The 13500-nt window shown below is 37.7% G+C and overlaps 1 protein-coding gene across 3 annotated transcripts in view; it reads left to right on the forward strand.

Annotated features, from left to right (window-relative positions):
- LOC105483443 (putative ankyrin repeat domain-containing protein 20A2) overlaps window positions 1–13500 on the forward strand; it is a 53353-nt gene that overhangs the window by 24682 nt on the left and 15171 nt on the right. Inside the window, exons 9-12 of one of the 3 annotated variants that reach the window (XM_071079829.1) lie at window positions 1304–1394; window positions 8209–8239; window positions 9210–9279; window positions 12409–12493. In XM_071079829.1, coding sequence (XP_070935930.1) covers window positions 1304–1394; window positions 8209–8239; window positions 9210–9279; window positions 12409–12493 — 277 coding nt within the window. The remainder of the gene's footprint in view (window positions 1–1303; window positions 1395–8208; window positions 8240–9209; window positions 9280–12408; window positions 12494–13500) is intronic. The other 2 variants (XM_071079830.1, XM_071079831.1) reach the window with 2 other exon arrangements.

Genomic DNA, 13500 nt, shown 5'->3' on the forward strand with positions numbered 1-13500 from the left:
TTGCTTACATTTGTATTATTTCTTAGTATTTAAAGGTGTATAAGTTTTGGTGTGTTATGTTGAGAAATTATGCCATAAATAAAAAGGAAATAAATTAGAAATAGGTCGTCAGCAGCAAAGAGGGTTACAATATATTTTCTAGTATCATTCAACTGGAATGTTAAAATTGTGATATTACATTAACATTTCTTAAATGTTTTATTAGCCTCAACTCATGTTCTAGTAAATATACCATTTCAAGCCATACATTACTCTTTAGTATTCTGGTGACCAAATCTTTTCCTGGGTGGAAATTTGATGAAAAGTTCCAGGTTTCCCTCTGTTGTAATAATGTTCTTTAAGGTAGTGGTAGATGACCATATTTAGCTACTTGAATGTCTTAGAGTAATAAACTCTATCACAGAAATACTTACATAAACTAATTGTAGCATAAATATTAATTAGCATTATTCGGGATATGAAAGACCAAAACACTCTATAATAGATCTATTTCTCCATGTATTTTATGGTACTTCATGTTGTTTCTTTTCTTTCTTGACTTAAGCTCATATTTCATTGACCAATTAGGCTTGTTTTTCATTTGTATCTCTGTTCTCACATTTTAAATAGAAACTTCTGGGGAGTCAGGGTCTTGCTCTGTTCCCCAGTCTGGACTGCAGTGGCATGATCTTGGTTCACTACAGTCTCCACCTCTCAGGCTCAAGTGATCCTCCCACATCAGCCTCCTGAGCAGCTGGGATACAGGCACAGACCATCATGCCTGACTCCTTTTTGTATTTCTGTGTAGAGATGTATTCCCATTATGTTGCCCAGGCTGGTCTCAAACTCCTGAACTCAAGCAATCCACTCACCTTGGCCTTGCAAAGAGCTGGGATTACAGATATGAGCCACCATGTCTGGGCAACATTGGGGTTTATTTAAAGGAATTGATTACGGCTGGGTGTGCTAGTGCACACTGGTTATCTCAACAGTTTGGGAGGCAGAAGTGGAAGGTTTGCTTGAGCCTAGGAGGTTGAGACCAGCCTGGGCAGTATAATGAGGCCTTGTCTCTACAAAAGTAACAATAAATACATTAGCCTGGCATGATGGTATGCACCTGTAGTTCCAGCTATCAGGAAGTTTAGGTGGGAAGATTGCCTGAGGTCAGGAGGTTGAGACCACAGTGAGTCATAATCATGCCACTGCATTCTAGCCCTGGGTTGACAGAATGAGACCCAGTTTCATAATAAGAGAATGATAAGAATCTCTTGATGCAACTCATTATAATTTTTTAAATGGAAACTAACTCTTGATATTTCCTTAGAAGTGTGTCCCCAAGTATGTGTCACAGCCTTTACCTGGACCTTCCCATGAAAAAGGCAATGGAATAGTCAGTGGAAAAGGAAAAGGAGAAGGTGAGAACTGGATTTTGTTTTAAAAGTCATTTAATGGAATGTTTCTTTTAGAATATGAGCACTAATATAGTCTACTAGCTAAAGAAAATGTCCTATTAACTATAATAAGTAAAGGAGAATTAAAATGGTGATAACCAAGGGTCAGCTATTGATTCTATTGGGAGCACCACTGAAGAAGCTGAGTTCTGAGTTACATTTTAAGATACTCTAAACACTGAGGTAAGTCAGGAGAGAAGGAGGAGGAAATGAATAAAAGAGAAAGAAAGAATGAAGAGGGCAGAGTGTACACGGAATAAATTTTAAAAAGCATATGCGGGTATATGTAATGGAAGGTGGCAAAGTCAAATTGATCTGTAGAAGAAGGAAGAAAAGGGTGTTAGAAATAGGAAAGAAGATAAAGTGAGCTTCCAGTACGAAAATGTGTCAGCGAATTAGAGTAACATTTTCCTACTCTTGCTGTCATCCTCACTACTGGGGAGGCATTAAGGATTGAAGTACTTTACCAGACAGACCTGGGTTTTATCTACCATAGATGAATATCACCATAAATGGTCAGCCATGTATGGCTATAATTTAGTTTTATAGAAAATGGTGTAAATTCATGGGATAGTATCCTATAGGCCAAATTAACATAGTTCAAAAGAATAGTGTTGGTGATTTATGGAGAAGACATTAAGTAGAGATGGTATTGCCTGATTAAAAGTTCATTAGAAACATTATGGCTTATAATGTAGTATTAAATCCAGGGACATAGTAGGGAAGAAATTGATGCTAGGCCAAACAGGGCAATTAGGGTAAACCAATATGCAAGCAAATCAGTGTAGAAAAGGGCATTCAAATTGTCGTGAATTAGTTGAGGAGCTTCTGGAAAGTGCACATTCTGATTCAGCAGGTATGGGATTCTGTATTTCTCATGAGTACTCAGGTGATGTTGGTGCTGGTCCCTGGACATAGCCCTGAATAACAAGGGAATAGCCTTCCTTTAGAGAAATCTGGAAAAAGAACTATTGGAGAGCAATTTTAAAAATAACAGAATCCAGGGAAAGCATTGATTCTTTTTATTTCTGAGCATGATTCTAGCCACAGGGGAAGGAGAATGAGATGAGAAGAGAGATTAAAGGTGTATACTACTCCTGAACACAGATGACAACAGTGGTCACAATGATCGATAAAAAGCAGCTAGGAAGGGAAGCATCAGGATGACAGATCTAAAAATCACTTTTTCAAAGGAAGAGGGATTGTGAAAGGACAAGGAGGGAGGAAAGAAAGATATTTGCTTGGTTCTTGGGAGTTAAAGCCAAGTAAACTTGAGATGAGTCACTTCCAGTTGCTTTGGCGTATGGCCAGTCTCACAAGAGAGGTTATTGCTGTGGAGAGTACTGGAGGCAGGAGGGAGTGCTAGACTTGGGGTAAACTCCACAGCTCATTTCACTTCATAACTGTCAGGCCTCAGAGAGAGAAGTTTCACTGACATGAGCGAATAAGATGTGATTAAGTTGCATATAGATGCTTTGGCTAATTTTTTTTGAGACAGCTAGTTATTTGATATGACAGCTGTTTCATAAATGTCCTTTACAATGTAAGATAATATAACAAACTTAGTTAATTTTAGATGCAATCATATTATAAAATTCATTCTGTGAATACCAAATTTCTCATTTTCAATAAATACTGCACTGATTTTGCAATATAAAAGTGTATTCATATCCAGCAAGTCTGTGGTATTTCAGTGTTTTCTTTTTTGATAAATATTTTGATATTTTTAACTGATTCTACATGGTTTATGTGATGGTTTTATGGACCGCCTTATGAGTAGATCAAAGAGCTGTAATTTAAGGCCAAACTAGGGGATAGGAGAAATGTAGGTGCTGCAGTAGCTCATGTGGTCATGGGAAAAATGAATATTTCATTTAGCTCTGATTTCATAAGTGTGTATAACAGCTGATCAACTTAGAACACTGTCTTTGATGAGAGGTGAATTGCACGTTCACCTGAACTGTCATCTCAACTGTGTATTTCCTCAGCGACAGGACATGGGGAATTTATCTGTGGTGTGCTGGCAGCAATGCCTCTGATGTGTTGAGTGAAAATACTCTGTACCTTCACCCTCAGCCTTGACATTGATACCCTCAGGTTTGATTTCCTCATCTGTTTAATGGTCTCTTTTCTCCTCATCAGCCCACGTGTTTACAGTGATATCCAGGCTTTTCTGTTTTAGGTACAGGCATTTGAAACATAATGTCACTATTGAAATGTAAACTGAGTATTAGGAATCCTATATTCCTATTTTCCTCATTATATTTCTGTCATGTTGCTGTCCTAGGCAAGGAAAAGAAGAAGCCAAGAAATACCCTCAAAACTTTAAGTAATTATATACAAACCTTTGGTCTATATTTAAGGCTTCACATGTGAATTCTGAAGGTATTCGTGCATTGAGGGAAGATCATCTCAGTTTAATGAAGGCAGTTTTTAATTTAATGTATATTCATTAAATTGCTTTTTGAACATTTTGTCTCTAGTACACAGAAACACACTATAATGTCATGGGTATTTGACCTTAATGTGTTCATGCACAAATTTAGTTATTCAAATATATTCTTATCCCTCAAGAATCTGTTCACAGGGAGTGGTGGATAACACATCCTACAGTTTGGATGCAATTCGAACTTTTTGACGTGTTTTGTGATGAACTGCTTTTAATGGATGAACCATGTTTTCAGGTTTAGGAGAAACAAAGAAAAAGATGAGAAGCAAGTAAAGAGGAACTCTATGATCAGTAGTAGACTATTATAGTACATTCTCAATAGTACTATGTTTTTCTCCAGTTATACAATTTACTTGAATGATGCACAATTAATCAATTATTATTTTTATAGGAGATGGGGTCTCTCTATGTTGCCTTGGCTAGAATACCGTGTCTATTCATTGGTGCATTCATAGCTCACTGTATCCTTGAACTCCTGGGCTCAAGCAGTCCTCCTATAGTAGCTGGGACTGCAATTTTGTGTGGTTATATCTGGCCTGATACACAATTATTTATTTATTTAGTTTCGATATAGGGTCACCCTCTGTTGCCGGTACTGGGGTACAGTGGTGCCATCTTGGCTCACTGCAACTTCTGCTTCTTGGCCTTAAGTGATCCTTTCACCTTTTACCTTAGCCTCCCAAGTAGCTGGGACTACAGGCAGGTACCACCACACTTGTCTAATTTTCTTTTGAAGGTGTTTTTGTTGTTGTTGTTTGTTTCTTTGTTTCTTTGTTTGTTTGTTTAATAGATGAGGTCTCACTCTATTGCCCAGGTGGGTCTGGAACTTCTGGGCTCAAGTGATCCTCCTGCCTCAGCCTCCCAAAATGCTGGGATTTACAAGTGTGAGCCACTGCACCTGGCCTGCACAATTATTATAAAAAGGAATTAAGCCCACTTCCGTTGCAGAAAATTGACCACCTTTTTGTTTTTTTCTAGAAACATTCATATTGTAGAACATATTGTCGATCACCCAGATTTTCTATTTTTTATTCAGTTAAAATAGGATTGCTGCTTGTTTCACATTATTTTCTGACATTATCGTTTCATTTATTCCTTTTATGGCTTTATTCAATTGGATAGATATAGAAATATAAGACTTTCCAAGTCAAATATCAAGGGAAAAAAAGAAAAGGAAAACAGATTAGGGAAAGCTATTCTGTGAAATAACCACCTGATTACAGTTACATATATCATATCAACTTCATAAAAATCTTACACAATGCATTTGTGTCAAGGTTCCCCAAGAGCACCCCCAGGTTTGGTGGTTCACTAGAAAGACTCACAGGACTCAGGAAATAGTCATACTCAGATCTTTACTTGATTACAAGAAAGGGGGCAAGCAGAATTAGTAGAGGAAAAAGGTGCACGTGTCAAGTCTGGAGGAAACCAGACACAAGCTTCCAGGAGTTCTCTCCTGTGGAGTTCCCAGGATCTGCTTAATTCTCCCAGGCTCACATTTTGACAACATTTGTGCAGTGATATCTAGCAGTACCAGAGTCTCATTAGAGACTAAGTACCCAAGTGTTTCTATGGAGGTTACTCTCCCTGACATGTACCCCAATTCCAGACTCCTAGAAGGAAAGCAGCTGTTCAGAGTAACCACACTGTTTCTATAAAGACTTTAGACACAGTGAACCACTCTCCTTAGGGAATGGTGGAAACCCTTCTAGGCTCAAATGATTCTCCTGCCTCAGCCTCCCAAGTAGCTGAAATTAGAGGTGCCCGCCATCATGCCCAGCTAATTTTTGTATTTTTAGTAGAAAAGAGGTTTTCCTATATTGGCCAGACTGGTCTTGAATTCATTTCCTCTGGCTGGTCTTGAACTCTTGACCTCATGTGATCCCCCACCTTTGCCTCCCAAAGTGCTGAGATTACAGGCATGAGCCACTGAGCCCAGTTGTGAATATCTTTTTATAATCAGTAACTTTATTTCTTAGAGCAGTTTTAGGTTCACAGCAAAATTGAGAGGAAGGAACTGAGATTTCTCATATATTCCGTGCCTCCCACATGCATAGCCTCCCCCATGATTAGTATTTTCCACCAGAGTGGTACATTTGTTATCACTGATGAACTTACATTGACAGATTATAATACATTCTAATCACTCAAAGTTCATAGTTTACATCAGGCTTCACTCTTGATGCTGTACATTCTGTGAACTTGGACAACTGTATAATGAATGATATGACATGTATCAATTACTGTAATATTATCGACAGAACAGTTTCACTACCCTAAAAGTTCTCTATACTATGCTTGTTCATCTCTCACTTTTACCCTAGCAACTCCTGGCAACCATTGATCTTTACTCTATATTCACAGTTTTATTATTTTCAGAAGAGTACAGTGGAGATCTTTTTGAATAGTTAAAAAATTAAAGCTCCATGGTAATTGAATGTAGTCATTTAAGATGTTCCTTGTCCTTTTTGTTTTCCTTTTGCTTCTTTATCACTGTAAGGAATGATATATGCTGATGAGATGTGCTTTACATACTCAGAAAACATGATTTGTATAGATGTTTGGGACATAATAGAAAGGGTTGAGGGAAAGGACACCATGCCGTGCCACACGGCACAAACTGGAGTATCTTGCTGTATGATGTGGGTCCAGATAGACTCTCTAGCAATGGAAGGGGACAAGCGCAAGGGGTTGGACTTTATAAAAGTGGAATCACTAAGTCTGTCATACTTACCTTCGGTTGGAGTTAAGACCAGGCAGTGAATGCTATAGGTAAATACATGTGTTCCTCACTGATCCTCTTCCTTTGAGGGATGAGGTTGACAACAGCCTGTAGTATGATGACATGACTCATCTACAACTAGATTCTGTCATGAGGGATGGTAAGGGAGTTTTGCTTGATGTGAGGTGAAAAAGAATTTTCTTCTCCTACTTGGGAGAAGAGCAAGCATTGGAATATTCTGGTAGTAAAAGGTCATTGATAGTTTTCTTTCTATATATTTTTCACATCAGATAATACTCCCAGCAGCCTGCCACACCTCCCCAGTGTTTCTTAAGCTTCTCTCTTAATGTGAATAAGCTCTTAAAGGAGTGATGTTTCCAGTGGTTCTTTCTGTGGGAGGTAAAATGGCAGGTGAATTTGGGCCTTGTTATACATAGGGCAGAACAAATAGCTACAACTAAGGAAACCACCCAGCACCTTCCCCAGAAGAGTATTAGCCAGAGTAACACACCGATCTCTCTTCAGCTCTTCTCCACTGGTGGCTGGAAGGTCTTTGCAAGGATTCCTGTTTCTGGTCTGATTCCTGTGTTTTGCTGGCTTCTGGTGATATAGGGTGTTTTATCCTAAACTGAACAGTTTGAACTGAAGAGCTAGAGAGGCTGTGTTGTGCTATAACAAAATAAGTGCCGTAGTTCCCTCTTAACTGTGGGAAGTACATTCCAAGACTCCCAGTGGATGCATGGAACCACGAATAGTACTGAATCACAAACTGGTTTTTCCTATACGTACATATGGATGACAAAGTTTAATTTATAAATTAAATTAAATCTGATTGTGTCTGCAGATAAGGTGTGAGAATTGAATGTTGTTATCAGCAGGAAAGATTTTTGCTTGTTGGGGGAAAATCTCTCCATGCTTTGTCACAGAAGCCTTCTTTGTAGATGATTGTTGCTGTGGCGTGAGGGCAGAGAAAACCCTGTCAAGTATGTCTTTCCACACATATAGTGGATAAGGGGTACTACTGTATACTCTGTTTTAACGGCCTCTCATATTTTGGTCCAGAAATCATGCTCTTTGACACTGTTGACTCATCACACCTGTTTTGCTAACAATACCATTTTTACTCCCTCTCATGGGGTGTGGCTGGGATGACTTGTGTACTGCAGGTTACATGTAGATACCAAATTTTATAAATTTATTCTTCTTTGCATCTAATAAATACAAAGGGGAGAGATCTTACTGCATTAATTACCTATCAATAGGTATAATTAATGTTAATTCTAATAAGGTCCCAGGCATGCTCCCAAAGGAATGCTTTATAACATAGCATCAGTCTTACGCTTTAAAAAAAGGAAACCAAAACAAAACAACAACAGCAAAAACAGCATCTAAAGCATACACATTAGTGTGCACATTTTTTCATGAAGGTAGAGTCTTACTATGTTTCCCTAGCTGGTCTCAAATCTCTGGGTTCCTCAAGTGATCCTCCTGCCTCATCCTCCCACATAGTTTAGAGTACAGGCATGCATTGTTGTGCACTCTTATCCTTTTAATATTCTGTACATTTATTATTGATTTAAAATGCATTTTTCCTTTTTCTTTAATAGATGTTGGAAGTTCTGATGAATCTGCAGTCAGGTAGGATTTAATAGATGTAAACATTTATGTTAACTAAGGAAATAGAGATGGAAGAAACTAATATCTGTTGAGCGTTGTATTCTGGGCTAGACATCCTACTATGTTCTGTGCATTTATCATCTCATAAAGCCATCACAACATCTGTGTTCCTATAACCTACTATTTATTCAGTAAACAACTATGGATTAGTGCAGTCGATTAATTGCCTCATGATCCCATAGTTAACAAAGTACCTGGCCCACAACTTGACCGTCAGCCTGCCTGCCTTCCAAATCCCTTCTCTTGCTCCTCAGCATAGATTGATAGACATCTGTGCAGCCATTGGATCAAGGTATAGGTCTGAATCAGTTTAATCAGATTCATTAATTCAATTAATGCCTAAATTAATGAGAGTTTAAATACCTTAAACTCTCATTGAAGGTTATTGTTAGAATGTGGTTAGTCCAAGAATCTGTCCTAATGAATTTTAAAATTTCCCTGGTAACCAGTATCTTATTTTTACCATCAAAGTCTTTAGGGCAGAACCTACTTAGCTTTGGCCGTAGGACTGGAAGTTTTACAAAAGTTGTTTTAAGTCATCACTATTCTTCCAGTTTAGGTAACAACATTTATGTCATCCATTAATTGAATTTTAAGCTCAGCTTCAGGACAGATAATTTGTGTGTGTAAATTACTGTCAGGCTCTGCCAATATATTGACTGTCACTATTTGTTATATAAAGCTCAAGGTCAGTTTTCATTGAATATTTTGTAGATTTAGACAGATGGAGGCAGAAATAGGTAACTAAAATCTCTTTTTAGAACAGAGGTCCTATTTTAATTTTATCAAGAATCATTATTTAATATATGGATCACTGACCTTTCCCCAGATTATGTCTTTTGTTTGAGGGGGAAGCTGGATATAAACTGGCAGTTATAAAAATTGTAAAGAAATCAACTTGCTCTTTTCATTGTGTGTTTTTGGTTTCAAGCATTTTCCATGAACTGCGTGTGGATTCATTGCCTACATTGGATGACAAAGACTTGAGTGTTGCTACTAAGGTAAAGTGGTGTCTTGTAAAATTAATTTTCTCACTCTGAATCTAGTTTTGCATAGTATTTACTTTTCAAGTTTAGCAGTGGTTTACCTGTCATTGTTTTATGGTGATAATGGAAAGTTGGTCAGAGAAAAACATACATATGGCTAGTTGATTCAAAAAATGTGTTTAACTTTGGTAACTAACAAAAATTGACAAGTACTGTGACCGGGTAGGAGCTTTGAACTGGAAAATAATAGTGATGGGAAAGTTGCATTAGTAAATGCTTCCCCAATAGAAGAAATATGAAATTTGGTTAAGGTTTATTTGGATAAATAGTAACACTTTGACTTTTAAATCATACAATTGTGACTTTCAGACTTTCATACTATTTATGCCTCTATAAATCTTCAGTGATCAAATGATTTGCAGTAATCATGGACCCCCTCTGGTACCTTTTAGTTGTGAAAATGTCCAGCACATAGCATAGAGCTTTTTCTTCTTGGAAACTTATTATTGTGTTATCATATAGTTTCTAGGAGAAACTGTTTCTCTACCTATATTATTGATCCTGTAGTGAGACTAAAATAATATTAAAAATTGTAGGAAAATTGCTGAGTGTGGTGGTGTGTACCTGTGTTCCCTCCTGCTTGGGAGTTTGAGGCAGGAAGATTGCTTGAGCCCAGGAGTTTGAGAACGGCCTGGGCAACATAACAAGACTGTATCTGATTTAAAAATATAAATTGTGTAATGTAGAAATTTAAATTTATGTTTTCAAGATTTGTATCGCAAAGGAATTTTTTTTTGTGTTTTATGAGATGTCCATGAAGAGTTTATATAAAACATTTCATCTAATTTCATCTAATTGAATAACATGTATTTTGCTGCAAATAACCAGTTCTAGAAGCAGAGACTCTTAATACCAATATAGTAAGACTTTAACATCATAATTTTATCATCATAGTTCTTAAAAAATATTTACTTGGCTGCGTTCAGTGGCTCATGCCTGCAATCTTAGCACTTTGGGAGGCTGAGGTGGGTAGATCACCTGAGGTCAGGAGTTCAAGATCAGCCTGGCCAACGTGGTGAAACCTTGTCTCTAAATAAAAACACACAGAAAAATTAGCCGGGCATGATGGCACATGCCTGTGCTCCCAGCTGCTCAGGAGGCTGAGGCAGGAGAATCACTTGAACCCGGCAGGCAGAGGTTGCAGTGAAACAAGATCACACCATTGCACTCCAGCCTGGCGCTTGACTACATCTTTAAAAAATAAAATAAAATAAGATAAAATAAAATAAAATAAAATAAAATAAAATAACCACTCAAAGTCCTTATAATCATTGGAAGCTCCTGCATACCATGAGCTACTGGACGTCAATGAACATACTTGTGTGTATCCTGGAGGGCCTAAAATACAGTCTTCTATGTAAGAAGCATTTTAATTATTGTTTTTTTTAGATGGGGTTTCATTCTGTCCGCCAGGCTGGAGGGCACTAGTGAGATCTTGGCTCACTTCGATCTCTCTTTCCTGGGCTCAGGTGATCCTCACACCTCAGTCATCCAAGTAGTTGAAATTATAGACCTATGTCATGATAGACCTGTGTCACCATGCTTGGCTGAGTTTTCAAGAGACAGGGTTTTGCCTTGTTGCCCAGGCTGGTCTTTAACCATTGGGTTCAAGTGTTCTGCCCGCCTCAGCCTCTCATAGTGCTGACGTTACGGATTGAGATGTTCAGCCTCAATATTTGTTTAGTCTGAATAAAGAGACAAGTGAATTTTTAAATAATAGAATGTTATATAGTAATATACCTAATGTATCTAATAATTGAATATTGTATTTAAAATATTGCTTACATTTGTGTTATTGTTAATATTTAAAGTTATGTAACTTTTGAAGTGTTATGTTGAGGAATTATGCCATAAATAACAAGGAAATAAATTAGAAATAGGTCATCAGTAGCAAAGAGGGTTACAATATATTTTCTAGTATGATTCAACTGGAATCTTAACATTGTGATTTTAGATTAACATTTCTTAAATGTTTTATTAGGCCCAACACATGTTCTATTAAATATACCATTTTAAGCTATACATTACCCTTTAGAGTTCTGGTGACAAATTCTTTTTCTGGGTGGAAAGTTGATGGAAAGTTCCTGGTTTCTCTCTGTTATAATAATTTTCTTTCAGGTAGTGGTAGATGACCATATTTAGCTAATTGAAAGTTTTAGAGTAATGAAGTCTATCACAGAAGTACTTACAAAAAACTTATTGGAGCATAAATATTAATTAGTATTATTAGGGATATGAAAGAACAAAAGGCTGTGTTACAGATTTCTTTCTCCAGGTACTTTATTGCACTTCATGTTGTTTCTTTTCTTTCTTCACTTAAGCTCATATTTCATTGACCAATTAGGCTTGTTTTTCATTTGTATCTCTCTTTACTCTCACATTTTAAATAGAAATTTTGGAGGAGTCAGGGTCTTGCTCTGTTTCCCAGGCTGGAGTGTAGTGGCATGATCTTGGCTCGCTACTGTCTCTAACTCTCAGGCTCAAGTGATCCTCCCACATCAGCCTCCTGAGCAGCTGGGATACAGGCACAGACCATCATGCCTGACTCCTTTATGTACTTTTGTGTAGAGATGTGTTCTCATTTTGTTGCCCTGGCTGGTCTCAAACTCCTGAACTCAAGCAATCCACCCACCTTGGCCTTGCAAAGGGCTGGGATTACAGGTGTGAGCCACCATGCCTGGGCAACATTGAGGTTTATTTAAAGGAATTGATTAGGGCTGTGTGTGCTGGTGCACACTGGTTATCTCAACAGTTTGGGAGGCAGAAGTGGAAGGTTTGCTTGAGCCTAGGAGGTTGAGACCAGCCTGGGCAGTATAATGAGGCCTTGTCTCTACAAAACTACCAATAAATACATTAGTCTGGCATGATGGTATGCACCTGTAGTTCCAGCTATCAGGAAGTTGAGGTGGGAATATTGCCTGAGGTCGGAGGGTTGAGACCACAGTGAGCCATAATGATGCCACTGCATTCTAGCCCTGTGTTGACAGAATGAGATCCAGTTTCATAAAAAGAGAATGATAAGAATCTCTTGATGTAACTCATTATAATTTTTTAAATGGAAACTAATTCTTGATATTTCCTTAGCAGTGTGTTCCCGAGAAATTGTCACAGCCTTTACCTGGACCTTCCCATGAAAAAGGCAACAGAATAGTCAATGGGAAAGGAGAAGGTGAGAAGTGTATTTTATTTAAAAAGTCATTTGATGGAATGTTTCTTTTAAAACATGAGCACTAATATAGTCTACTAGCTAAAGAAAATGTCCTATTAACTATAATAAGTAAAGGAGAAGTCAAATGGTGATAAATTGTGTCTCTAACCAAGGGTCAGCAATTGATTCTATTGGGAGCACCACTAAAGGAGCTGAGTGTGAGTTCCATTTTAAGATACTCTAAGACCTGAGGCAACTCAGGAGAGAGGGAAGAGGAAATGAATAAAGAGAAAGAAAGAATGAAGAGGGCAGAGTGTACATGTAATACATAAAAAAACATATGCGGGCGTATGTAATGGAGGTTAATAAAGTCAAATTGCTCTGTAGAGGAAGGAAGAACAGGGTGTTAGAAATAGGAAAGAAGATAAAGTGAGCTTCCAGTACGAAAATGTGTCAGCGAATTAGAGTAACATTTTCCTACTCTTGCTGTCATGCTCACTACTGGGGAGGCATTAAGGATTGAGGTACTTTACCACACAGACCTGTGGTTTATCTACCATAGATGAATATCACCATAAATGGTCAGCCATGAATGGCTATAATTTAGTTTTATAGAAAATGGTGTAAATTCATGGGATAGTATCGTATAGGCCAAATTAACATCGTTGAAATGAACAGTGTTGGGTGATTTATGGAGAAGAAATTAAGTAGAGATGGTATTGCCTGATTAAAAGTTCATTAGAAACATTATGGCTTATAATGTAGTATTAAATTCAGGGACATAGTAGGGAAGAAATTGACGCTAGGCCAAACAGGGCAATTAGGGTAAACCAATATGCAAGCACATCAGTGTAGAAAAGGGCATTCAAATTGTCGTGAATTAGTTGAGGAGCTTCTGGAAAGTGCACATTCTGATTCAGCAGGTATGGGATTCTGTATTTCTCATGAGTACTCAGGTGATGTTAGTGCTGGTCCCTGGACATAGCCCTGAATAGCAAGGGAATAGCCTTCCTTTAGAGAAATCTGGA

The sequence above is a fragment of the Macaca nemestrina genome, chromosome 15 (assembly GCF_043159975.1).
Source record: "Macaca nemestrina isolate mMacNem1 chromosome 15, mMacNem.hap1, whole genome shotgun sequence".
NCBI classification, from domain to species: domain Eukaryota; kingdom Metazoa; phylum Chordata; class Mammalia; order Primates; family Cercopithecidae; genus Macaca; species Macaca nemestrina.